Here is a 27,636-nt window from a genome sequence, read left to right on the forward strand (position 1 = left end):
CTACCACCCTGGGCAGGGGAACACAGCTGTCCTCTCCCTCTTTTACACATGGCCCATTACACACAGGACCTTGGGGAACCCATGGTCACTTCTCATCCAGGGTGGACTGTGTCCTAGGATGGGGCAGGGCTATGTCTTCAACAGCAAGATACTCACCCGAGTGGTGAGCGATAATCATGTTAATCCTTGTGGTGAACAGGAGGGGCTTATCTATTCATGGTCAGTGTCTAGAGCTGCATTAAGCATGTGAGGCAGCTGAGCCCCCTCCTGCAGTGCTCATCTTTGAGGGACACTAACACATGATCGGAAGAAATCAGAAATAGTGCCAGGCAAGCCAGGTTTCTGCACCTACAAGCCTCCTTTCATCACATAACTACCAAATTCAAGCACTCCTGCTGCCATGAATGTAAACTGGGCCTTTGAAGGAAAAAGATAAATAGCTTTGCAGGCTGGGATAGTCTTTTGAGCCTTGAGACACAAATGCGAGTTTCACTCTGCAACTCAAATGCCAGAGCCAAATAGTACAGGGCATGATCTCTCTCACCAATGACTTATTTTACTATGTGAACTAAAGCTAAATCCTTTAATATACCATAATGATAAGCAGGAACTTATCATTTGGAAAAAAATCAACTTTAAAACAAATGCCTAACTACAACTGAATATAACCCCAGCCTGCTGAGAGCATTCCACATGTGGGCCACACACACCCTTCACCAACTCATCCTGGAGGCTGTGTACACCTGTGCTCGGGACTCAGACTGGTTTCAATCCTGACTTCACTACAGTGGGATCATGAGTTTCTTTTGTCTCAGCCAGTTTCCTCATCTGTAAAATGGGGACAAAAGCGTGTTCCTCTTAGGGCTATGTGAATTAAACGACAGGCCGTGAATGGCTGGCGGGGTAGGTAGGGGCTCCATGTGTGTCTAATGGTCATCTTTGCTATGAGATGAGGGGAAAGTGCTCTCCTAAGATGAAGACACTCGTTTTTACAGAGGCTGATGAGGTCCGCTTCTTGTAAACTTGTGATTTTATAGACTCTGTTATGAGGCTGCTCCTGCTGCAAGTCCACACTCTCGACCCAAGGGATCTGGAACTTAGCTGGCATCCACATCACAAAGCCACCTGTAATTCTCACCACACGCCAAGTGCACTTCCTGAAATGAGGCTCCCGTATTGAATGGACACACCCATTCAATCCCAACTCTGGCTGAAATCCCTTCTAAACCTCCTCAACTTCGGCACCTGAGCTGCAGCTGTAGCCAGAGGGCGGATGACCAAGTTTAAACCATGCCCACTCCAGGCCGAGTGCCCCAAAGCCCAATCTTTTGTCACATCTGTGGTTCTGCCTCCTGATGAAGGGCGACTGGCATCTCTCAACCCACTTGGCTCCATGAGGCTTCACCCTGGGGACCAGTATCTCTAGTTAGTTTCTATATTCATTAGGGGGCGTTCTCATTCGTGGTAATAAAATGGGGACAGGCACCACCTCCCAAGCCGGACAGCACACCCTGGGCAACATTTCCTACTGTCAGCGGGAATCGGTACGGCGACCGAACCACAACTGCACCAGATGCCAAAAGTCACGTTTAATTTACAATGTAATAAAGGTTACAGGTAAAAAGCTACACATAAAGCGTGAAAAGGCCTATTACACAAATGTACAAATCTCTATACAAAGCTCTTATCGATGTTTCCTACCTTCGTCTCCTATGTTCATTAGCCAGATCTCATCTTAGAGCTTCAGATAACAAGAGCTCTCACAGGGGGGAAGCGCCTCCAAACCGACATCTAAAATGTCTACTTAGAGACATCAGTTACTTGCAAAGTGAAATCTTTTCCTTTTTAATTGAAATTGTTCTAACTGGTCAAATGCTTTAAAAATTGCCTTCATACCACACTTGAAAAGGAAAGCCTTGGAGAGTACAGTACTCTGGAATCAAATGAGAAACTTCAGCAAGTAGAGAGTACTCAGGTTTGACAAGAAAAAACAGGTAAAGTTCAAACAAAGTAATAAGTTTAAAACTATCAACCTGTGTCTATGGCATTCACTGGTCACAGACCACAATCAAAATATTCTCATTCCAACGGAAAGGACAAAAGAGAAAAGCCTAACTACTGGACCTCAAAACCACTGACCCAGAAAAACATTATTTAAACTTTAGCTTAACTAAGGAATTTTAACCCTCTTTTTTATCAACCTCAGATCCATGGCAACCCTTTTGCTATGTGGAACTTATAGGGATAGTAAATATAAACTAGGCTGCTGGACCCATAAGGCTGGTGATGCCACCATCACCTCTCCAGCTCTGAATTCGACTCTTTGGGCCTGGAGTCTCTCCACAGGGTACATGACTTAAAATAAAAATAACCCTGGAAAGAGGGAAGAAAGAAAAAGGAGGTCATGGAGGCCTGGGAGGCTCCAGGGCACCAATTTAAAATGACGTATGAAACGTTCTTCTACACTGAAGTGTTCTGAAGAGCAGTCTTTACGGGACATTTCAACCCCACCCCCAGTTTTGGTATTAGATGTTTAGGACCCCGGGAGACGTTCTGAAAGACGATACTGCACACATGGAAAATTTTCCTCCCAAGTTCATCAGCTCCCCCATCACCCTTCCACCCAATTCCCACCCAACCCCACCCCTTTTCCATGACCAAAAATATCAAATCAGTAAGGAAGGCGTCGGCTTCTTGCCCGGCCAAGCTTCTTTTGCATATTTCTTCTTCTTGGGTTCGTTAACAGCTTCGGGGATGTAGACTGCAGGGTTTGGTGTAGGATTCATGTTCACTGCTGATGGCACAACAGGAGTCAGGTCCACATCAGGGGCGAGGTTCGGGTATGGCATGGGCAAACCACCGATGAGTGCTGTCCCGTGGATGCCATGCGGCTGGGAGCCAGCTTCACTGTGTGTGGGGGGCAGGCCCCCGTAGAGTCCTCCACTGAAGGCAAAGTTCTGCATGCGCCTGCTCCCCGATTCTTCCAAGCCCAGGGAGCCAGGGCCTTCCATCCGCTTCTTCTGTGGTTTTACAAGGAACAGAGCAGACAAGAGGTGAGGCACATGGGTGGTGCTCATTAGCCTTTTCTATTCCAGCCCTAAAACACTGGGGAAAGCCCCTAAAATAACCTCCAGCTTATTTTGTTTCCCAAACAACCTATTTCCCAGTCTTGGAATCTCAGTGATTAAAGAGATTTTACAGTGGTCCTCTAAGGTGATGGGTCCACATGAAGTATTTACCGTCCCAAGTCACATGAGAAAAATGAGGAGAGTGTGTGAGCATTTTATAAAGTAAACCTCATCCAGTTAAGTGACTATCCTTAGCTTGTCACACCTCTCCCTCTCTTTTGGTGTTAAAATGCCCTTTAAGGAAATAGGTGATAATGGTGGTAGTAGGTATTTAGATTTGGAGGGGGGGATCAGAAGGTAGTATTTATCTTCATGTTGGGCACCAAATGTCTCAACATTACTCTCAGAGCAAAACAAACCTGTAGTGAATGAAAGAAGTTTACTGGTTGCCTGGGGCTGGGAGTGGGCAGGTACCGACAGCAGAGGGACATAAAGGAATTTTCTGGGTGATGGAAATCTTCTATATGTTGATTATAATGGTGATGACTCAGGGGTACACATTTGTCAAAACTCAAACTGTACACTTGCCATGTGTGCATTTTACTGTATGTAAATTATACCATAATAAATCTGATATAAAAGTAAAAATATCTTCTGGTTTGTACTTTAATGACAACAGAACATTCCAAAAGAGAACAGAGCTCAGGGGGAAACGTGACATGAGCTCTATGGAGCTGCACAGGAAAACTTCGCCGTGTACGTTTTCACAAGAGACTAAAGAAAGTTCATGAAAGATCCCCTCACCTGTCTACTCCTTTTGAGTTAAAGACTAACCAGGAATTTGACACATCAACCTAGCCTAATATATTCTAAAGACTTTTAAAAAATAAAACTCTATCATTGCAAGTACATAAAAATATAATTCATTTTTGTGCATTGAAAACAAACAAAAACTATAGTATCTCGGACCAGCATCTTCCAATTTCTTTTTTTTTTTAATATATTTTTATTGATTTCAGAGAGGAAGGGAGAGGAAGAGAGAGAGATAGAAACATCAATGCCGAGAATCATTGACCAGCTGCCTCCTGCACCCTCCTTACTGGGGATCGAGCCTGCAATCTGGGCTTGTGCCCTTGACTGAAATTGAACCTGGGACCCTTCAGTCTGCAGGCCCATGCTCTACCCACTGAGCAAAACCAGCTAGGGCCCAATTACTTTTTTAATACCTCTATGTACAGAGATCCCAATATTTAAAGGACTATTTATTCCTAGCTGTCAAGTAGTTCCTCCACATGTTTAGCAATTAGAACATCTTTGTAACTTCCATCTCTTGGTTCTTCAACATACCTGGTCTTTATAAACCTAATCAAGGTTTGGGCTGGCTTTTCTATCTGTGCCACCCCCAGGCACAAAAAATAAAGGCACAGCAAAAGGCAGCAGTGCCATGCAGAAATACTACAACGCCTTTCTTGCCTAATAGCTAACTCTGAGTGAAAAGGGAAAGGCTAAAGAAACGTGGGCCTCTCAGCAGCCTGCTGGCGGTAGATTTACATTGCACCATAATTTACATACAGCATCAAGCTGGCTGGTCACCTGCAGCCTTATTATGGGCTCCAGAATCCTCTAGACATAGATGGAGTAAAAGTATGACCACAGGATAAAAAAATGGAAGAGGAGCAAAGAATATGTTTTAAAATTAAGTACACCTAACCTATTTATAAAAGAGTGGATTTTTAAACCAGACTGTATGAAATGGCATTTCAAATATTGTTACAATGTGCTTCCTACCTTCACTGGGACCACTGCAGTCTGTACCATGTTCCGGAAGCGTCCAACTGAGGGATCCACATCCTCTGCAAAAAGACATGAGGGAAGGATTAGTTTGGTATTCTCCTGTGAGGGTTAAGGGAAGAGGGCTCACTACAAACAAAGCAATCACAACTCACATTAAAACAATAAAATACAGCTAACACGTCAACTGTTTCTATGTGCCGAGCACTGTGCTAAATCCTCACAACAAGCCTATGAGGTGAGAGCATGACTACAGTCAACATTTTTTTTTTTAATTTTTATTTTTTTAATATTTTTATTTTGATTTCAGAGAGGAAGGGAGAGGGGGAGAGAGACAGAAACATCAATGATGATAGAGAATCATTGATTGGCTGCCTCCTACACACCCTGCTGGGGATCTGAGACTGCAACCCACGCATGTGCCCTTGACTGGAATCGAACCCAGGACCTTTCAGTCCCCAGGCCAACGCTCTATCCACTGAGTCAAACCAGCTAGGGCTACAATAAACATGCAATAGACAAGAAAACACCTCAGGCTAAGAGGAGTAAAGTGATGGGCCTAGTCACCCTATGGAAGAGTGGAGGAGCCGGGATTTAGTCCAAGTAGCCAGAAGTAGGACTGGACCACTGTGCTGTGCTGCCTTCCACGAGTTCTTTTGCATTCGATATACTTCCCTTTTTTGAGGGAGAAACAAAAGAGTATCTATTAGCAATCCCATGATAGTGACAAAACAATGACGTGTCAAGAGGTCACACACCACCTATCTTGGTAATGCCCACTCATTAGCAAATAACAGAATTAGGATTCAGATCCAGGGCTTCCAACTTCACTTGGCCTTTTGACCTGAACAACTGTATACAATCAAGACTTTTACTGCCATGGCTGGTGTGCTCAGTAGAGTATCAGCCTGCCTACTAAAGGGTCATGGGTTCGATTCCCCATCAAGGGCACAGATTTGGGTTGCAGGTTCCATCCCAGGCCTGGTCATGGTGCGTGCGGGAGGCAATCAATCAATGTGTCTGTCTCACACTGATGTTTCTCTCTCTCTCCCCTTCTCTCCTCTCTTCCCTCCCTTCCTTCCACTCTCTCTAGAAATCAATGGGAAAAATATCCCCGGTAAGGATTAACAAAAATAAATAAATAAAATTATATATATATGAAAAGAAAAAAAAAAGACTTTTACTAAAGGATCTGAAGCCCTCGTCCAGGCAGAGTGGGAGGGCAGCACCCTTTTCACAGCTCACACACATTGTTATACCCTACAAACTTCTAGCGTCACTCACTCTGCAGGGAGGAAGAGATAAGACCAAGTAAGGGACATGTTTGCAGTCAGTCCACCCTCTTGTGCCTCATTTATTAGACATCAGGCATGGAAATAAGAGCAAGATACTGCCCTGCCTGTAAAGAGTTCACACCGTAAAGCCAGATAGGCTACAACACACTGGAGGTGCTTCAAGACAGGTAGCAGAGCTGCTCTGTAGCAGAGAGGATGGCTGCGCTGGGCCGCCTAAGATGAGCAGTTTTCTCGCTGAAGGCTGTGTGTATGGAGACAGGCAGGCTGACTTGTTAGCATTACTAAAGAAAACTACTCCGAGTCCCCTTCATCTTAATGTAGTGACAGGAAAGGAATTATTTCCCTAACTGATGTTGTCCATCTTATTTTTTTTTTTTTTTTTTTTTTTTTTTTTTTTTGTCCATCTTATTTTAAATGCATTGAGGGAGCTTGCTATTTTAAAGATGAGCACTCGTATGAATTCCTTTGGAAAATAAAGATTCCCTATTTAATCTGAATAATTACACCTGGTTGATTTAAGTCTGACTTTTCCCTTTAGGACGCCTTTAAAGAATATGCCCTGGTATATTCATTGATTAACCAACCTTTGTTCAAAGAATGAACGAACAAATGGCTTCTACGTGGAAGAAGAGAGGAAAGATGACCAGACGCAGGAAGGAGACAAGGTCTCTAAAAAAGGCAACCTTATCTTTCCTCACCCCCACGGGAGCCCCGTTCTAATCATCCCTTCAGCAAGGAAAGCTGAACGAGGCGCACAAGCAATGGAGCCTGACAGGAGTGGCTACTGGGGGATGCACCCCATGCGTGCACTAGGCCTGTAGAGGAGAGAGACTAAGCCTCTCTGGGGGACCCTGTCCTGTGTTGGCTGATGGTCAGGCCCTCTCCTCCTTTCCTCATTCTAGTCATAGAGAATACGCATGTTCTAGGAGAGCCTTGCTCCTGGAAGATCTACCAACAGATTCCTTACGAAGTCTACTTCTAGTTTAGGAAAGATGCACAGGTGGAAGGCAAAAGTTGTGGCAGATCATGATGGGGATAATGGCTAACATTTATCAAGAGCTTACAAATCCCAAGTACTGATATGAAGTGCTTTTACAAATGTTAATCATTTATTCTCCTCACCAATCCTGTGAGGCCAGTAGTCTTTTTTAAAAAAATATATTTTATTGATTTTTCACAGAGAGGAAGGGAGAGGGATAGAGAACCAGAAACACTGATGAGAGAGAAACATCGATCAGCTGCCTCCTGCACACCCCCCACTGGGGATGCGCCCGCAACCAAGGTACATGCCTTTGACCGGAATTGAACCCGGGCCCCCCAGTCCGCAGGCCGACGCTCCATCCACTAAGCCAAACCGGCTTCGGCCAGGCCAGTAGTCTTTTAGGTCACTTGGCCAAGGTCATACAACTACTAAGAGGAGAGGTGGATTTCAAACCCAGGCCCTCTGACCACTATGCTATACTCTGCCTGAATACAGCACCTTAATAAAGCTCTGGGGCAATAATTTTCCAGGAGAAAAACAAAGCAGATCAGACACTGAGTCCTGAGGGAGACTTAGTGTCTAGTCCAGTAATTCCCAAGTTATTGGCTGTTCATCAGCATAATTAAGAGCTTGTTTGAAGCTACAAATTTTTAGGCTCAACCTCTAGAAACTTACTCAAGAGGTTCCAGGGCCCAGAAATAAGTTTCCTAGATTGGTTATCCAGCCCCTGCCTAAAAATTCCCCTTGGGCATTCACTACTTCTAGGAGTAATCCTTTCCACTTCACACACCATCAGAAAGTAAACTTGTCAGTAGAATGAATGCCTCAATCTCTTTCAGAGGAATCCTTTTAATTCTTCTAAATATAAAGATTCATTGTTGCTTTTTTATGCTGAGTCAAATACTTGCTACTCACTAGCTCTGGTTTTGCCCACTGTTCCCTTCTTAAGGTTAGTCCTGCAAATACCTGACTACAGTGGCCATGCCCCCTCCAATCTGCTCTCCCTCCTGCATGGTTCCCCACATTCCCAGCATGCAGGGCACTGTTTTCTGTATATATGAATCTCCTCCTCCCTCAGGACTACATCACATTTGATGGTTAAGGCCATGCTTGTATTTAGTAACTTATGGATGAGTTATGCTCAGAACAGTGATGGCGAACCTTTTGAGCTCGGTGTGCCAGCATTTTGAAAAACCCTAACATAACTCTGGTGCCGTGTCACATATAGAAATTTTTTGATATTTGCAACCATAGTAAAACAAAGACTTATATTTCTGATATTTATTTTATATATTTAAATACCATTTAACAAAGAAAAACCAACCAAAAAAATGAGTTCGCGTGTCACCTCTGACACGCGTGTCATAAGTTCGCCATCACTGGCTCAGAACACAGACCAGTGGGGTTACTGTCCCCAATCCTCCTATTAATGAGTCTTACACTGCACGTGATTAGTTTTCACATACTCCTAATGACTAAAACTATATTTTCTTTCTTCCTTTTTTTTTTTTATCCTCACCCAAGGATATTTTTCCATTGGTTTTTAGAGAGAGTAGAAGAGAAGGGGAAAGACAGAGAGAAATATTGATGTGAGAGAAACACATCGGTTGGTTGTCTCCTGCATGAGCCCTGACCAGGGCCGGGGCGGACCTGCGACCAAGGTATGTACCCTTGACCTTAATCAAACCCGGGACCCTTGGGTCTACATAAAACTGCATTTTCAATTAACTAAAATCCTTTGACCTTTTTTTTTCATGCTGGAGCAGACCATCTCCATTTAAATAATTGATATTTTGAACCTAAATGCAGGACTTGAAAGTAATTCTCACTGCATTTTACTTTGGAAATTAAAAGCAACTTGTTAGTCTGGGATCCTTGTCTCTTCTATCCATTGAGATTTATTTTCAAACAAGGTTTTTTTAAATTCCAATTCCATCTTCACTGTATAACTATACCTCCCAGCTCTATGTCATCCATCCACCAGAGTACTTAAGATACAACATAGGCCCAATAAATAAATGTTGAATGATGGAACAAATTGGTAAAGTTAGTGGCCTTCCCATAATACAATGCTCTTACCTTACTGACATTTCCATTCAAACTATAAATTACTTCCTTCCAGAGAGGCAAGTCTTCAATGCAGTTAACAGTAGCAGCAGAAGGTCCTCCAATCTTACAGTTACCACTCATACTAGTACACAGAACCCCAAAAGACAATAACGTTCTGCTTTGAGGTCAAGACAGAAAACACTTATGCTTAACTTAAACCTCCACTAAGACACAGACACTCTGGGTCAGCAGAGAATTACCGCCTTGCTCTGGATACTGAACTAAATGGACTCTCCTGTTAGCTATTTCTTCCACAGTGCAAATGGACAATGCCTGAGTTGTTGAGAGCACTCCACCAATGAACTGTAGAAACTATCTCTCCTTAAAATAGCACCTGTTATTCTAAACCTTGGAAACATTACAACTGACCTATAGGTTGTGTACACTACTCTCCGAGACCACAGCTTTTTCATCAGCAGAAGCTAGAAAGACACCTCACCTGGGTTGATGATCTCATCATCCTCACTGAAAGTCACCCGTGAATTCTTCCTCTTCCTCTTTGGTCTTTGAATATCCAGATTCCCCTCCTCAATGGTGAGGGTGGAAATCCGCTTGTTGTGGGCAGTGTTGAACTCTGTCAGGTTCTAGGCCAGGGTTCATAGGAAAAGACAAGTCAGTACACAGAAAAGTGAAGCAGACTATCTTATTAAATGACGGGCAGAAAGGCATTCGGGGCTAACCTTGACTTCCCCAGGCAGACAAGATTCTCCTCTGTATTCAGAAAGAACTCATTACTATCCCCAGATTGCTAATATTTATAAGTCACCTTTGACAGAATGTGCCCCTCTTTGACTAGTGGGGCAGTGATATTCAAAAGGTGAGGACCTTGAGCTGAGAACAGGTCATCTGTACAAACATCTTTGAGTTGAGGTTTTGCTGTTGTTGTTTTTTTATTGATTTCAAAGAGGAAGGGAAAGGGAGAGAGAAATAGAACATGATGAGAGAGAATCATTGATTGGCTGCCTCCTGCATGCTCCACACTGGGGATCAAGCCCACAACCTGGGCATGTGCCCTGACCAGAAATGGAACTGTGACCTCCTGGATCATAGGTTGATGCTCAACCACTGAGCCACACTGGCCAGATGAGATTTGCTTGTTGTTTTTTTACAAAGGTTATCATGTCTTTATGCTGAGAATTAAAAGAATGTAACTGGAAGGAACTCCAAAAATTGTTTTAAAGTAACAAAACAGAGATGAGAAAGGATGATTGACAGCTTTCTTACCAGTAACTCTCTTTGAGAACTCATAAGGACACTGTCAGTGCACTTACACTTGGCATTAATATTTTGTCACTCCCCATTCCTGTGTATGGTCCCATTTCTATTCATAACTATCCATCCATCTCAATGATTAAGTTGGCCTCAGCACTGCTGCCTGCCTCTTCCCAATCCTCTGGACTTATTCCAAACTGCATTGCGGTTTGAGATATTCAAAATGTCTTGAGAATAAAGACCCACAGAGGACCTCACATACTAATTTAAAATACAGGAAAGCATGGAAGAAGGCTGGAGGAGAAATGGGTAAGAGTGACCACCATCAAGGCCTCTGGCTAGGAGGCTACTTCTTTAGAACAAAATAACTTGTAAATTTTAGATTTCCACGGTGCCTTTCTTCCTAAGGGCTGGGACACTGCCTTTGTGTCCTAGAACAGTAAGTGCATGTGGGTGGTAAGGACATGCTCACAGATGGTCTACCTGAACAGACCAGTCACACCAGTGCAGTGACTGACATGTGAAGGATGACGGCCACTGCACATATTGGGGTCAGCCTCTAGAAAAGGAAAACTTTAGCACTTTAATACAATACTGTAAAATTCACAGCCTTCAGGGCAGCCAGGCCCATAAGAACAAAAGCAGTCTAGTTCTATTCAGAAGATTCCTGGGCTATTTGGACAATATCAAGAAAGCAATGTAAATGAATGAAAGCTTCAGTCTAAGTCAGTGCCGTCCAATCGAACTTTCTGAATGATGAAAATGTTCTCTATTTGTGCCATTCAACATGGAAGTCACTAGCCACATGTGACCACTGAGTATTTGAAATGTAGTCAATAGCCACCGCATTTGACAGTGCAGCTCTAGAAAAATTTAACTCCCAGCCTTGGCTTCTAACATCCAGTGAAGGTGCACAGACAACCATGAGGGTCTATTGGCAAGAGACCAGTTTCCTTGTTACCCCTGGTCATACATAAGCAAATCACACAATGCAGCTCTCCAAAGTGTGTCACAGTTGACCACCTTATAACTGACAAAGTGGCAAAGGCCCATCACTGGGCTCAAGAAAACCTCCTGCTTCTAAGTCTTTGGCATTTCAAGCTACACAGACAGCTACATAATGGAAAAACTAGAGTCCCAAAAGACAAAATAATGACAGACGTGGAATTACATCAAGTTCGGTTTCCTCCTCTGGAAGCCCCAGTAAGCCCTTGAGTTCATCATCCTCTCCACCCATCTTCTCATCTCCTTTCACAGCCGATGGCAATGTCTGAGGCTTCTCACGTAGAGTGTATGCCCTTGTGGATGCGCCAAATGAGACTGTGGAATCGATGGGAATTTGCTGAGGCTTGTGAGGTTCCAACCGAATGTGACCCAAGAAAGTGCCGTGTGCTGGGAATAACCAAATCAAAAATGTAAGAGAAAAAACCAACCTGAGTTGTAGGAGAGCAGCTCCTCCCAGCATTATCAGTTCTGCTTTTTAAAATAAAAATGACACTGAGTCCACTTTGCATCCCTTGTCATGAGTCACAATGAAAAGGAAAACTCCTTCACTGGGTCTTGAATCTCTTCAGTGGAATTCTTACACATCTTCAGACCTGCTGTTAACCCAGATAACAAATACCACTGCTTGCTCTCCTGCCAGACAGGCTTGGCTCCATTCTGGGTCCAGCAGGATGGCTCCAACCCAGCAATAACCATGCCACCCAAGGCAGGAGACAGGCATCGCTGTGGTCTGACCTCTCCAGCCCCATGTCTAAGGAATACAGGCCCTGGTGGCAGTTATGCTGGGTTTTCCCCAGCACAGGAAAGGTTGGCTGAAACAGGTGCAATATCAATACCAAGGCAAGCCAAAATCCGCCTGCTGAGTCTGAGTATTTTTCGGCATGTTATAAAATGGACAGAAAAGATGAGATAAATTTGCAAGTAAGTACTTGTGAGACAAGGCTCTCCAAAACCATTCTATCAGCAGACTGGGGTGGGGTCTGTGTTATAAAAGTGGGGAAGGAGAACATGGTCAGCCCAGGAAGCAGGATCCTTTCTATTTTACATTGTATTTATATATGGGAAAAGTGAAACACTTCAAGGCTCCATGTAGTTAAGTCTCAACTGCATTTCTGGGATTATCTTTGGCAAAGTTGAAAATCTTATTAGTTGGAGTATATTCATGAAATTAAAATTTATATTATTACTTAGTCAAAGCAGAATGTAGCTGGGATAAAGAACCTTTAATAAAATATTAAATATTGTTCAAAACAAGCATTGTTGTTAATGTCTTGCACAACTACTCTACTATATTAATGGAGCCACCACAGCTTCTGCCTAAATTAGACCACAATTCATCATGGTCCTGTAAACACTTAGCTACCCACAGTCCCTAGCTCCTGAGTGTTTTTGTTGATGGTGTTCTCTATATCTACCTAGTGCCTCCTCCAGGACAGTCCTCCCCAAAACCTTCTTCTCTCTCCAGTCATCAATTATTCAGGAAAATAGGCGATATCACAGGAGTCAAGAAGAGTTGATTTAAAAATCAAATGTAAACTTCTTCCTTGGTGAATAATAAAACACAATTTTGAAACTGAAGAACTTAAAGAGAACTTTCACATTGCCCAAAAGAAATGTGTGAGACAGAATGGGATGTGAATTACTTACTACTATTGAGATCTATTAGAAAAACTCTCTTCAGATGCTTGTGGTAGACCAAGGCAGCGTGGACCCGAGAGCAAGACTGGTGGTCAATGGTAAAGTCACACAGATCAGGGTTTCTCCCAAATAAGTAATATTTCTTCTCATCAATAATCAGTTTCTAAATAAACATTAAATTAAATGTTACTTAAATAGTCTCAACAGGGTTAAGCAAAAATTCTTCTTATCAAATAAGTAGAGGATCTTGAATAGGAAAATTCCTTGCCACAGTGAAAAAAGTTTATTTCCTATTATTCTTAAGATAAAGAGCTCAGAAAAACTTACTAACATGTTGAGGGATAGATGACATTTAATATCCCCAAATGTAGCGGTCAAATGTTTACTATTGATATGGAAAGAAGTTTTCCTACTAATTCTATTACGTAAAAGTGACCTGCAAAAGGGGTTGTCTCTGTCTATTGGAAATTTAAGATTTCAACCGATAGTAACTTTAGGTCAAGCAAGAAATAAGAACACAAAGCATGTTTATAAAGTAATGACTGCTTTTCAGAAACATAACCAAAGGAAGATTATCAACTGGTTGGGAAAGAAAGGGGTTATAAATATTATCAATACCTATTTATATTTGAATCATGCTATCATAGCCCCAAAGCACTTTTGGAACACTGAGCTGAATTTAGCTTTATGAAGAACTCACAACACTGTCCTTATTTTTCTTTTAATCTTGGGTTAGTAAACCCTGACACGGCCTGGTTGTAAACTGAGCTGTCAAAGATAAAGGACTCTTGATAAATTTTTACTAACACTTCTTCCAGTTTTAAAAGTCTACAATTTGACCATTTTAAAGAATAACCCTTTCAAGGTTTCACTAAGCTCTAGTTCACATTTCACATGGCACTCCTTCTAAAATCCCTAAGACAGCACACAGCTGAGTAGAGAAGCACAGTCAAGTTAGTAGGTTCCAGGCTAGGAATCAAGAGGTTTATATTTCATTCCTGGCTATGTCATTGCACTCACAGTGGGCTACTATTCTCCCTTATGCTTTAGTGTTCCCCTTACAAGACCAGAAATATATCTCATGCACTGATAACAGTAACAGCCGTTGGGTATTTATGAGCCACACACTGTGGTATGTGTTCTATGCTGTTACTTCACCCTCACAGCCACTCTATGTGGTGGGTACATACTATTATTCCTATTTTTATAAATGACAAAACTGAGGCATAAAGAAATTAACACATTCAAGTTCACACAGCCAGATATTTAAAAGCTGAATTAAAAATTCAGAAAGACAGAGAATCTGTCTGACTTCAGAGTCTAAGCTCTTTTAACCGTATTATATATTTTCTTCACTCTACCTGCGTCAGAAAATGTACTACATGGCAAGGAACATTTTAATGAATAAACGACGATGGGCCACACTCTTCATTTTTCTTTAAACAATCACTTACCCAGTTTCTTTAAAGCTTAGCCTTAAGGTTCAAAATTAGTTCAAGCGAGTATAGGTATGTGGGTCACTGCTGGGAAACCCTGTCCAGTGACCATGTGCTACTGGCAAGGCTTGTTCCAGCCCAACTATACTGCTAGGCAGCATCAAGAATGAGCAGCCTGACAGCTCAGTAAGACGATCATCCCCAGGTCTGCCTAGGCCAGTGGTTCTCAACCCTCCTAATGCTGCGACCCTTTAATACAGTTCCCCATGTTGTGGTGACCCCCAATTTCATTGTTACAAATTGAACATAATTAAAGCATACTGATTAATCACAAAACAATATGTCATTATATATGTGTTTTCCAACGGTCTTAGCCGACCCTTGTGAAAGGGTCGTTCCATCCCCAAAGGGGTCGCGACCCACAGGTTGAGAACCGCTGGCCTAGACTCAAGTTTTAAAACTTGGATTAAATATAAGACATTGTTTTAAAATTGAGAGAGTTCTGATATGTCAACATCTTATTCTTTCTAGGTAATATCTGCGCAGGTTGAATCTCACTGCATTTCTCATTCATATTTATATGCACCCAGATTATGCCCTCACAAACTTAAATTTGCTAAACACAGGGCTCATTGGATAGTCTCAAGGAAGCAGTCTATAAGACCACCAGATCTTGGGTTCTACTATACCACTGACCAAATTTCTATGTTTCTAAGGTGCCAAAGACATACCAGAGATCTAGGTATTTAGAGGGCGAGGGGGAGTGAAAGGTCCTCCAAATTAAATATATACATTCATTATTAAAGGTATCTCAACGACAGAAACATTAACGATGTAGCGGGAAAACAGTATGTCTTAGGATTAAGGAAATTTGTTAACTCCTGAACAATGTACTTTCTCTGTCCAAGTAAATAAGATAATGTATTGGTGTTTCAATAGTCACCAAAGCCACAATTTCTTGACTAGCTATACCATTACCCAGCTGTGCCACTGAGTTATAACTCAGAGTGTGTCTTTGCACACTGGGCTAAAAGACTCACGGCTTTTGTTTTAATATTGCACTTCTTAAACCCAGCTATCACAACACATCACAAGCCTCTCTGACACAAGGCTAGGATATAGATAGCTCGGTTAGTATCAAGTGCTGTCTAAATCTTTAAAAATAAGCACATAAATCTATTCCTCTCAGAAACAGCACAGTGATGTCTAAAGACTGCAACTTGACAATTGTATGGCAACTCAGCACACCTAAGAGCAATGAAAGACAGAGACATTATCAGTTAATAGAAATCAGTAATCAGAGGAATGTCTGACAACTAACAGCACTTTAAAAATATAAATTATTTCACAAAGGAATATGATATAATCATTAAAGCTAGGCCTCCTTTCTTTCTTCCTGTAGCAAACGGGAGATTTACTAAATTCTGGTAACAAAACAGATTCTTATGTCTTCAGAGCTTCATGCTATTTAGCAACAATATTTTGTACCTGTGGAACAGTCTATAAAATAGGTTTTACAGACAATTTAGCGAAATTATTTCATTGAATAATCTTGAAGTTTTGTAACTTAAAATAAAAGAACGCTACACTGATGATGTATTATGGAATTGTACACCTGAAACCTATATAATTTTATTAATCAATGTCACCCCAATGAAATCAATTAAAAACAAGTAAATAAAATCTCTCTATATAAAAGCCTAATATGCAAAGTATCCCCTTGGGAGTTTTTATATTCACACCAAACAAAAACAACTGCACTCAAAAGTGGGACCTTAAATCTAAATTCTATATGAGCGAGCAAACATAAAATTGGTCTAAGAGCTGGAGATTCACAGCTCCATAGTCACAGTGGGTTTAATCTCCATTTCTTGGTAAATAAATGTGCCGTAAGAATTAAAAATAAAATAAAATCTCACACAACTTAGTATCTAATCAAAATTTATGTTATCTTCAAGTTCTATGTGGTGTTCATTCTAGAGACTTGTAGAAAATCTGCAATTCTGCTAAACTTTTCCTTTATAGAACTTATTTCAGGTAATTTTTATGTAGTGTCTTTCCCACCAGATCTCTTTGAGGATCAGAACCACGCTTGTTTTGTCCACTGTTGTAGTCCCTATAGCGAGCACAATGACTAGAACAAAGTAAGCACTCAATGTTTTGAGTAAATGAATGAATTTCATCACCATTTCATTCTCTTTGAAGGGCTCAGGCCTGAATATCATAAAGCAACTTAAAAGCTAAACTCAATCTATGTCATTCACTTTCTTCTTCAATTACTAGAGGCTCAGTGCAAGAAATTCATGCATGTGGGGATGGAGGTGGGGAAGGCCCTCAGCCTGACCTGCACCCTCTCGCAATCCGGGACCCCTCGGGGGATGTCCGACTGCTGGTTTAAGCCCGATTCTGCAGGGAACCCTGTGGGATTGGGCCTAAACTGGCAGTCGGACATCCCTCTCGCAATCTGGGATCGCTGGCCCCTAACCACTCTGCCTGCCTGCCTGATTGCCCCAAACTACTCGCCTCCCTGCCTGATCACCCCTAACCACTTAGCTGCCTGCCTGATCACCACTAACTGCTCGCCTGCCTGACTGATCACCCCTAACCGCTTGCCTGCCTACCTGATCACCCCTAACTGCTTGCTTGCCTGCCTGATTGCCCCTAACTGCTCGCCTGCCTGACTGATGGTCCCTAACCACCTCTGTCTGCCTGCCTGATCCTCTAACCACTTGCCTACCTGCCTGATCGCCCTTAACGCCCCCTGCCTCAGCTCCCGCCAGGGCGGCTTCGTCCGGAAGGTTGTTTGGCTGTCCGGTCTAATTAGCATATTGCGCTTTTATTATTATAGATTGCATATCTTGTACCTTCCACACAACTTCCTGTACTCAAAGAGAGGGAATTTACCATATTAAAGGGCTTCCAGTCTGATTAGGGCTCATAGGCCTATGATCTATTAAAATCCTTTATTTAAAAGGTGAGAGAAGTAAAAAAAAAACCACTGAGTGTCTGTGGGAGATAAGAGGTTTGAATGTGTTACATCACCATGTGCTTTTAATAGAAAAAAAAATCAGGATGAACGAAAGTAGCATCGGAAAACAAAGCAGAGCAGAAGGAGTGGAAAAGTGAGTCACTGGCAAAAATCTTTAATGTGATGGGAAAAAGGAAAGACATGTATTTCTGTACCTCAATTAGTTTGTCTCCTTTGACTACATCCAGATGTAATCCAGGTGGGGGTTTACCTGCCCTAAAAAATAAGAAGGAAAAAGCATTTTCAGAATGAGTTCATAATGCCATTTACAATTACTGTCCCATTCAACACTGCAGCTCTACCAGCCTATAATTAGCTCATGTTCAAGCAGAAATGTCATCTACTTCACTGTTATTACAGCTCCTTCTAAGTTTGACACTTGCTTCCCCAGTGATTCAATTGCTCTAAAACAGATTTTAATGGATTTGTAATTAGAGCAGCACCGAAGAAACCTGTACTTTAACACTGAACATCGACCTTGGAGAGAAGGCAGCATAGAGAGTGCACGTCTATAGCTGGCGTAGTCTGATCCTTTGAGTTTGAATCTAAGCTTTGTGACTACTGCAAAGAACATACAAAGGCTGAGTACCTCGCTGGTGTTCTGTGCTGATCCAAGATTAGTCTCATCACAAAATAAACAGAGCTCTGAACTCTGAGACCAAATCAGAGGTATATAATTAGGGAGTTAGGGCAATCCCGTATCGTGCCTATGAAACCAGGTACCAATGAATACAAGAGATGTTTCTTACCCCCGAACAGGTCTTTCTATCTATAACGGCTTGTTCAGGGCACTTTGCTCTGTATTTCTATAACCACAGCATCCAAGAGGGATACATGTCAAAGCACCTAACACAGGAGCTGGTGCATACAGGACTGAAGAAATGGTAGGTGATATGTCTCTTCTAACTATAAGTTTACTATCCTGATCCAACATCAGAAATCACTGTGGCAGGGAACCAAAATGGACATAAAATTTGTAGACTGAAGCAACTGGGTGTTACAAAATGCAAAGGAACCCAGAAAACAGGCACACATTCACTTGCTTCCTGTGTTTGCTCCTTTGAAGTTTGAAAAAAAAGAACAATCTTGCCAGTCCTTTTGCATATTTGCATAAAATATGCAATCCAAATTCCCTCTCATTTGAAGAGCAACATAGTTATCTCACAATCCTGCCCCAACTCCTCTACGGCAGTTGCTGAAAACAGTGCATTGGGAAAAGCCTTTTTTTTTTTTCTGGGAAAGAGGAAAAGCAATGTTACATCCAAAACATGCTTTCTGAACTCCTACTATGTGCCTGGCTAAGGCCTAGGCGCTGGTAATATAAAGGATGCATCAGACGCCTTGCCCTTGGGGATCTCAACATAGCGGGAGGCAGAGAAGAATACCATTATTAATCCACCGGTGAGTTACTGCTGAAATAGCTCTAACTCAAGGCCATGCATAATTGCTCATCTTGTACTCTACTCCAAGGCGAAATGAAATTATCCCACTCTTCCCAAGAACTGGAGAAAGGATGGAAGGGGTTCCTTCCAACAATCCCAGCGCCGGTCGCTGCGGATGCAGGGGTGGGTCGGCGCCGTCCCTGCGCTCAGGGGGCTCCCGGTCCGTGAGAGGCAAGTGCGGGACCAGGGGAGCAGCACCGCGGCGGGGCACGGGCTCCGCGGCGGGCTCGGTCCGGGAAGCCGGCTCGCGCGCGTTCGGGACAGAGAGCAGGGGCGCGGTCCGCTGCTCCCCAAGAGCACTCGATCCAGTCGGGAGTGGAGGTAAGTTCAGGGCCACGGCCCCGAAACGCCCAGGCAACCGGCGCACCGCCGGGGGGGCTGCGTCAGCGAGCGCCTCAGAGCCCCCAACTCTGGGTTCCTCAGTGCCTGGGCCTGGGCTCCCGGTTCCTCCCCACGCTGCCCGGCCCGACGAACTGCTCTCCCTCAGTCAGTCCCAAAACGTCTAAACCGTTCGGCCCGCTGTGGGAAATGGGCCGCCCAGCCAGCCCAGGCCACTCCAGCCCTGGTCTCCTCGCCACTCACCAAGTCGGGCAGTCGAACAGTGGGAGGCTGGAGCCGGAATTCGTGGCTGCCGCCATCTTGCGTCTCCCCCGCCCATTTGGCGGGCCCGAAGCACGCCGGGAAACTGGAAGACTCGGAGGGGAGAAGCGGCATCCCAGTAGCCTGTGCGTGCGCGCCCGCGTGCGCGCGCACACACGCACGCACGGAGGGGGCGCTTCTAGGGGCGGTGGAAACGGGGATGGGATTTTGGGGTGTTTGTCAGTGTCTCCGAAGACTAGGGTTTCTCCTGGCTGGGAGGTGGCTGAAGAAAAGGTGCTTATGTGACTCCGTCCTTGCTACAGGCTAGAGAGGAATTAGAGCGCAGAGCTTAGAAATTACAGTAATCACTCATTCTGTTTCTCTTACGGTCCTTCTCTGCAGAGTTGCATGCTCGCTTCCTCTTCCTAATCCAAATCGGGACCTTGTGGATTTATGTGTATTATCTGGGAATCTGCTGTAAGGGGCCATCTCGTCTATTTATGAAAAGTCTGGATGTGCTGGGGAAGAAGGATCCAATCAGAGGCAGACATCCAGATCTTCAATGGCTAATCAAGGCGTGGCCCCTTCGGGATTTTAGTCGTGGTGACTGAATCGTGAAAGGAAGCATTAGGATTCCAGGCCTGCCCTAGGCCAACAGCTGCCTGAAAGAGACCATGAGCAAGTGCTCTAGGTGTAATCGCTGTTTGTTGGGTGCTTACTTCTCTGGGCAAGTAGATATTTTATGTGGATCATCTCATTTAATCCTCACAACACTCTTGAGGTAGGTATGATCCCTGAACGCTCAAACAGATTGAGTGGCCCAGCCTCACCCTAGAGCAGTGGTTCTCAACCTTCTGGCCCTTTAAATACAGTTCCTCATGTTGTGACCCAACCATAACATTATTTTCGTTGCTACTTCATAACTGTAATGTTGCTACTGTTATGAATCGTAATGTAAATATCTGATATGCAGGATGGTCTTAGGCGCCCCCTGTGAAAGGGTCATTCAACCACCAAAGGGGTCGCGACCCACAGGTTGAGAACCGTTGCCCTAGAGGGTGAGTGGGATTCAGACCTAAATCTGTATGATGCCAAAGGCCAGCCATGCTCTTTAATCACCACTGTCTCACAATTAGATCCTGATATATTATCATGCAAATGATGCCCAACACCTTTTCACTTTTGTAGAAAGTTTGGGTTATCTGACCTGTTTTTTTTTTTTATTTTTAATTATTTTTTAAAAAATATATTTTATTGATTTTTTTTACAGAGAGGAAGGGAGAAGGACAGAGTTAGAAACATCGATGAGAGAAACATCAATCAGCTGCCTCCTGCACACTCCCTACTGGGGATGTGCCTGCAACCAAGGTACATGCCCTTGACTGGAATCGAACCTGGGACCCTTGAGTCTGCAGGCTGACGCTCTATTCACTGAGCAAAACTGGTCAGGGCTGTTTTTTTCTTTTTAAATTGAAAATTGTTAACCAGAAAGAGGCACTGCACATAATTTCTTTTCTTGATTTCCTTGCTGCTGGTCCTCTAGATTTTAAATTGAACATCAACCTGTTCAAAAGATTTTGTCCTTAATGACATCTCTCCAGGAATCAAGATTTAATTGCAACATAATATTAACTTGGATTTTGAAATTATCAACTCTTAGGCAGGTAGGAGAATCACGTTCCTCTGGCTTTCAAAAGCACAATAAATTTATCCAGCAAGGATGCTAACTGATCAGATGACTTATCCGCTGACCTGTGTATAGCCTCCTTTCCAATCTTGATTCCAAAGACTAGGCTGATGGGGGAAATACAAATTCTAAACTTGGTCTCAAGAAAAGAGGCTCTTTCCTTTAAAAAATAAATTTTTTTATTGATTTCAGAGAAGGGAGAGGGAGAGAGAAACATCAATGATGAGAATCACTGATTGGCTGCCTCCTGCATGCCCCACACTGGGGATCGAGCCCACAACTGGGATATACCCTGACTAGGAAAAGAACCGTGACCTCCAGGTTCATAGGTCAACGCTCAACCACTGGGCCACACCGGCCTGGCTGACTCTTGAGCACAAGGACATGATTCTTGAGAAGGAATTAAATAGTCTCAAAAGTGTTTTCAGTGTAACAGAAAAGAACACGTTCATTTTTATCTACAGAGACTGTGCAGGCCTCTGAGGTTCCATGCCCCTTGCAGGCATGAGGTGCTGCTGAAGCCATTTCTAGCTTTGAGTGACCTGATAACACCTATGTCAACTTTGCCTTTCAATGTCTCAGCTTTTGTGTGTGGTCCATTATTTAATCCCTCCTACTGCTGACTATACACCCAAGAAAGCTTGAAGTTAGATTCTTACCCTTGTCTTTACTCCTTGGTCTGTGTTCCCTGCTTTCAGCACAGCTGACATTCACACTAGCATGTGATGTAATGGCACCTTATACTTACCTAGGCCTTATAAAGCAAAACGTTCTTTGTTTGGGCACCAATGATGTCAGTATAGATCAGCGAATTGGAGGGCAGCAGTCTAGACCCTTAATTTTTTGAAATGGGAAGACTGATAGACTAGCTGCTTTTGGACTTTAGTATCTCAACAAAGATAGATTCATTTCTTAGACACCGAGACTTCCTTAGACTCAAATCTAAAGACATTAGCATATTGATGTTAGAAAACTGTCTTAAAAACAAAACGTGTATATAGATAGTATAAGCAGGAGGCTTCATTTATCAGGGTGGTTAATGAAAAGTTTACAAGGTACTGACAAAAGAAAAGACATTCATGAAAAACAGGGTAGAAACTGCCACTACTCCAGATTTTAAGAGAAAGCTTCATGAGAGAGGTGATGAGGACAGTTTGTATCAGTGATGCATGGAGACAATGTCTAGAATCTGAAGGTGTGGAATTGAAGTCTGAGATCAAATCCTGTCTCCATCCCTCCTAAATGGTGTGACCATGCACAGGTTACTTACTATGCCTCCTTTTCCTAATCCATACAAAGCGGACAAGAAAACATATCTCCTAGTTGGTTTTGTGGATATGAGATATTAAACATAAAATGTAAAACACTTAACATTTAGCATTGTAAATTGCTGGTAGCAAGAGTCAAAAATGACCCTACAAATGACCATTCACATATAGAGAGCACTTCCTTAAGCCTTTTAGTTCTTGTAGTAGACTGCCATTCCTAGCCTCAATTTCTTCAGTTGTCAAGTGATGGGACTACTCTAAATGAGTTGTTTAAACATTAGAGATGTCATGGACCAGGAAAAAAATTTATAGGAATGTCGACTTTTATTTTGCCAAATAAGATTTTAAAATGAAGACTGCCATCTAATATCACCACCTTTTCATTTTTATAATCTTGAAATATCCTTTAAAAAAAGTTGAAAGAAAAAAAATAGAAAATTTTAAAAAAGAAAAATAAGTAAGTTGAAAGGTCATTAGCTCAACCTCAAAAATGGTACTTTGAAAAGCCTACTATATCATTTCTCTCATTTTTCCATGGACTGGTAAAAGCTTGGTCCTTAATCACAGTCCAACATTAAAAACTCTATTATTTCAAGTTTATATTTAAAAGTTAAGTGCTGTCCTGGCCGGTGTGGCTCAGTTGGTTGGGTATTGTCCCATACACCACAAGGTCTCCGGTTTGATTCCTAGTCAGGGCACATACCTGGATTTTGGGCTCGATCCCCAGTAAGAGGTATGTGGGAGGCAGCCTATTGATGTTTCTCTCTTACATCAATGTTTCTCTCTCTCTCTTCTCTCTCTCTCTCTCTCTCTCTCTCTCTCTCTCTCTCTCTTCCTTCCCCTCTCTCTAAAATCAATTAAAAACATTTTTTTTAAATAAAAAAATAATAAAAATTAAGTGCGACATTGTCAATCAAATTTCATGTTAGGTATTTAAAATGAACTATTCAATTGGCTTAAAAGCAGGTTGGGAATCAAAACCTTTCAAACTCCTGGATAAGCGTAGATTTTAAAGTAGTTGTATTTCATAGCACTGGAAGGCAATACTGAAAAGTTATTTGAAACCTAGGGATATAATAACCTGCTTAGAAAAGCCAGAAGAAAGCAGGTGATACCTAGCCCAGCCCTAGGAAACAGGATAGACTGAAATCTGAACTGGGTTCTGGTCTGCATTTTTTTTTTTTTTTTTTTTATTGATTTCAGAGAAGGGATAGGGAGAGAGAAACATCAATGATGAGAGAATCATTGACCGGCAGCCTCCTGCATGCCCCCTACTGGGGGATCGAGCCCACAACCCCTGCATTTGCCTTTGACTGGAATTGAACCTGGGACCCTTCATTCTGCAGGCTGACATTCTATTCACTGAGCCAAACCAGCTAGGGCTCCCGTCTGCATTTAATGACCAAAAGCAAATGCTTCATTCGCATGACTGAAGACAGCCTCTGAAAAGAAGACAAGACAAAACTGAATGGAGGAGACTCAGGTTATTTTACTTTGAACTGACTGAACAATAATTTCATTTTGATATTTTTGCCCAATGGTAAGGCAGTATATCACCACCCTTAGCAAAACAAGACAAACCTACCCTGGAGGCATCAGCTAGAAGTTCTTATTCTGGTATATTTCCAGAGAAAGTGGCCAGCCCAACATTTCTACCTTACCGTATATAGTACTACAATTTTAATTCACTTGAACAGCTAGGTCTGTCCAGTATTTCTAAAACATTACATAAAGGAAGGAGATAAGAGAAAAAGGAAAGGAATACAGAGGCAAACAGAATTTGCATGTTTGGACCAAACTCCTATGGTCCTTATGATCAGAGAATTTCTCAGCTAGAAGAGAGCTGTTGAGAAAACTTGGGGGTCTATAGGTTGAATGACTTGTCTAAATACCTACAGCAAGTTAATGGCAGAGCTGAGATTCTCCAGGCCCGCAGTGTCCCAGTCTAGTTTTTTACCTCAAGACCAATGGTTCTCATGAGTTATCTGGAGCCTTTCAAAGTCCCTATGCCTCGCTTATACTCCAAACTAACAAAATTAGAATCTTACAGCAGGGGCACCCAGGTATCAGTAATTTTCTAGTTTCTAATGTGAAGCCATGGTTCAGAACAATTGTCCTAGACCAGGGTGCCCCTAATGATGAATAAAACATAGATAAGGTGTCTTTAAATAAATAGGTTTTTAGGACCATCTAGCAGAACCTCTTGGTAACTGCTACAAATTTCAGGCCATGCAAATTCTAGGCCATTCCAATTCTTTTTGCTACCTATGGCCACTATTACCACCACCACCGGGTTATATAGTATTACAGAACAGAACTATGGTGGCTTCATTTTACCCAGAGTGCAACAGTTTTTCACGATCAAGACTTTTTTCTTGCTTGGAATGTTACAAATGATGTATCCAAGTCCAGCTGTAATTTGGAGCTTAAAGGGCAGTGATCATAGAACCAAGAAATTAGCTCTGAAGCTGCTGCTTTGGCCACTGTGACACCCCAATAGCTCTATCCTGTTTTCCAAGGAAAGGATTGCAGCAACACCAACTCCACCCCAAATCAATCCTCTGATTCCCAGTCTTCTTGCAGGTCTCAATTTTTCTAAAGAATAGCACATTACCTAAAATCTACCACATTAGGAGGTTTAACTCATAAAAACTTACTACGAAAGTTTTTTAAATGTTTATTTGTATTAAGTGGGTAGAATGGTGCAAGAATGCATCTGGGCTCTTGTTTCCCTACCATTCACATTAGCTTGGTAAACGAAGATTAAGGAACATTAAAGGGATTGGAAGAAATTAATATAAATATATCCAGCGTGGTCAAATCCTCTAATTCACTAAAAGATGAACTGAAATTGTTGGTCCAATTCACATAAATCATGTGAGAGCCTGAAGAAATTACATTCCCTTTAACTGTTCTAAACCTGTTAAAAAGGGAAGTGAACAATATTTATATTACAAGACAACAATCTTTTATTGAAACATTTTTTGTCTAAAACTATGCATAGAGAGATTAATTTCTTGTTCATAAATTAAGATAAGTCTAATATCACTATTCCAAACCAGTATTATTTACAAAAATGAACCTTTTCTTTGCTTTATCGCCAGGTTCACAGGACTAAATTTTAAACCAACTACAGTCTAGCCTTTCAAATCTTTCTGCCATCAAATGCCCAGTGACCCTTATAAGGGAGGACAGTGTTTTGACAGTAACATCATCATTCACCAGGAATGCAGAACCACAACTGAACAACAACAAAATGATCAAATCATTCCAAACAATTCCTACTTGCTTTCCAAAAGCATGCTTTGTCTAATTATCCCTTTCTATATAAGCAGGTGGGAAAGGAACTCCTTGGAGTATAGTAATGTCAATTAAATTAATCTCTTCAAAAAGTGAACATGATGGGTTAGTGTGTATATGGATGAACTACTGTGGATGACATTAGCAGATAATAAAGTAAACGTTAAACCCACAACTGGCCAGCTCAAATCGATACTTCTCATTTAATCTGGATCACATGTGCAATTCTTACCTTCTAGTTAAATACATTGCCAAAATCTTTCAAAGCAGACAGAGAATAGGCTTCTTACAAATTCAAATTAAAATGTTAAATAATAAAAACTGCCAGCTTATTATACAGTTTCTGACAGACTCCAATATGCTGGGTGCTAAAAAGTACTTCTATGTCAGTTGCTAGTAAAAAGGTAAATCTTGTATACACATAAAAAGAAATTTACAAACTGTAGTGTCCCTGTTAAAACAAGAATATCTAGAATGGAATTTTCAGTAAATACTTAGGATGAAGGGTAAATCAGAATAGAAGAGAAAGCAAAATCTACATAAATTAATTCCTAATTTGAGAAATCAATAAAATGTATACATAAATTGATAAATACTGTCTCCATAGGTCACTGATTCCAAGGACTGGTTAGTAGTTAGTTTCTAACTAAGTTATTCCAGGACGTTCTGATGTATGCTCTCTTCTGTGATCCGTTTGTTCTGGTAGACTCCAGCAAGCATTTGCCCTTGAAAACAGTTCCGTGGGAGAAAGCTCTGAGGCAATCACTTTCCATAAACTAACCACATAATAAGTCCGAAGATAGCAGCAATCACCGTCAGGACAAGCACCAGGATACAGATCTTCTTGCGAGATTTTCTCTGAGAAGAGAAATAAGTTAAGAAGACACTCATGAAACAGGTGAAATTTTTTATTCTAAGAGTGCTTCATAAATCTGCCTCCTGGTAATTCAAAATCAACTCTATCCATGAGTGGAATATGCAGAGACCTGCCCAAAATCTTAACAGTTACCAGAGCTAGGAATTAGTGCAAGTTTTAATTCCAGGTTCCCAAATACAATTTATCAAAATAACTGTTTATACCAATACTGCTAGGCATTATGTGCAATGAAGTAAGTTATTTGTGCATGTATATATTAATAAAGGTTTTATACCTATTGTAACATTTCATGTTCAATGTAAAAAATACAGACAAGCAGAAAGAAAACAAAATAATCACCCACAGATAAAACTGTTGACATTTTGATTATAGTTCCTCATTTGATATGCAAATTGTTATCTGATATAATTGGGATCATACTATATGATGTTTGATGTTTTTCTCACATAACATTTTAGCATAAAAATTTTGTTATTATAAACTCTTCATATAAACATCTCCTTTAATTTCCACATAATATAACATTGAGTGGATATAGATAATTTACTTAATTATTCATTTGCCGTTAGATACTAAAGTCATCACTCAGTTTTTAAAAGGAAACACTATTATTAAACAAACTTCTTTAAGAACATTCCCAGGTAAAATACAGCTATCCTAGGAATATAGAAAATTATTAAAATGCTATTTGTTTCTAAAAAGTCATGCAACACCCAATTGAGAAATGAGAAGGACCTCATTCACAATATTTGTACACCGATAAAGACTCAGACACGTAATAAAACCAGTTTCAACTAATATGTAAGAGAATATCACTTTCCAGAAAGTATAACGATTAACTCCTATTTATTCATAGATAAATAATCCCCAAATGATAAATCCCTATATATTCATAGATAAACAGAAGTCAGAGTTGATT

General features: G+C 41.7%; 2 protein-coding genes across 3 annotated transcripts in view; both read right to left on the reverse strand.

Moving 5' to 3' along the window:
• Nucleotides 1-1,575: 1,575 nt before the first annotated feature.
• PPP1R8 (protein phosphatase 1 regulatory subunit 8) lies at nucleotides 1,576-20,515 on the reverse strand. 2 transcript variants are annotated; one of them, XM_081085305.1, is made up of 8 exons: nucleotides 19,589-19,662; nucleotides 17,720-17,780; nucleotides 13,110-13,263; nucleotides 12,878-13,005; nucleotides 11,629-11,849; nucleotides 9,685-9,829; nucleotides 4,857-4,921; nucleotides 1,576-3,020 (listed from the first exon to the last, which is right to left on the reverse strand). In XM_081085305.1, the coding sequence occupies exons 5-8, from the start codon at nucleotides 11,692-11,694 to the stop codon at nucleotides 2,667-2,669; spliced, it is 630 nt and encodes a 209-aa protein (XP_080941431.1). In that variant the 5' UTR covers nucleotides 11,695-11,849; nucleotides 12,878-13,005; nucleotides 13,110-13,263; nucleotides 17,720-17,780; nucleotides 19,589-19,662; the 3' UTR covers nucleotides 1,576-2,666. The 2 variants fall into 2 exon arrangements, with proteins under 2 accessions (XP_080941431.1, XP_080941430.1); XM_081085304.1 differs by lacking the exon at nucleotides 12,878-13,005 and having other exon boundaries at nucleotides 19,589-20,515.
• Nucleotides 20,516-24,011: 3,496 nt separating this feature from the next.
• Nucleotides 24,012-27,636, reverse strand: part of STX12 (syntaxin 12) — a 34,064-nt gene continuing 30,439 nt past the window's right edge. Inside the window, exon 9 of the mRNA XM_081086666.1 lies at nucleotides 24,012-26,698. Coding sequence (XP_080942792.1) covers nucleotides 26,603-26,698 — 96 coding nt within the window. The 3' untranslated portion in view covers nucleotides 24,012-26,602. The remainder of the gene's footprint in view (nucleotides 26,699-27,636) is intronic.

This window comes from Myotis nattereri (assembly GCF_964212035.1).
Source record: "Myotis nattereri genome assembly, chromosome: 3".
Lineage (NCBI taxonomy): Eukaryota > Metazoa > Chordata > Mammalia > Chiroptera > Vespertilionidae > Myotis > Myotis nattereri.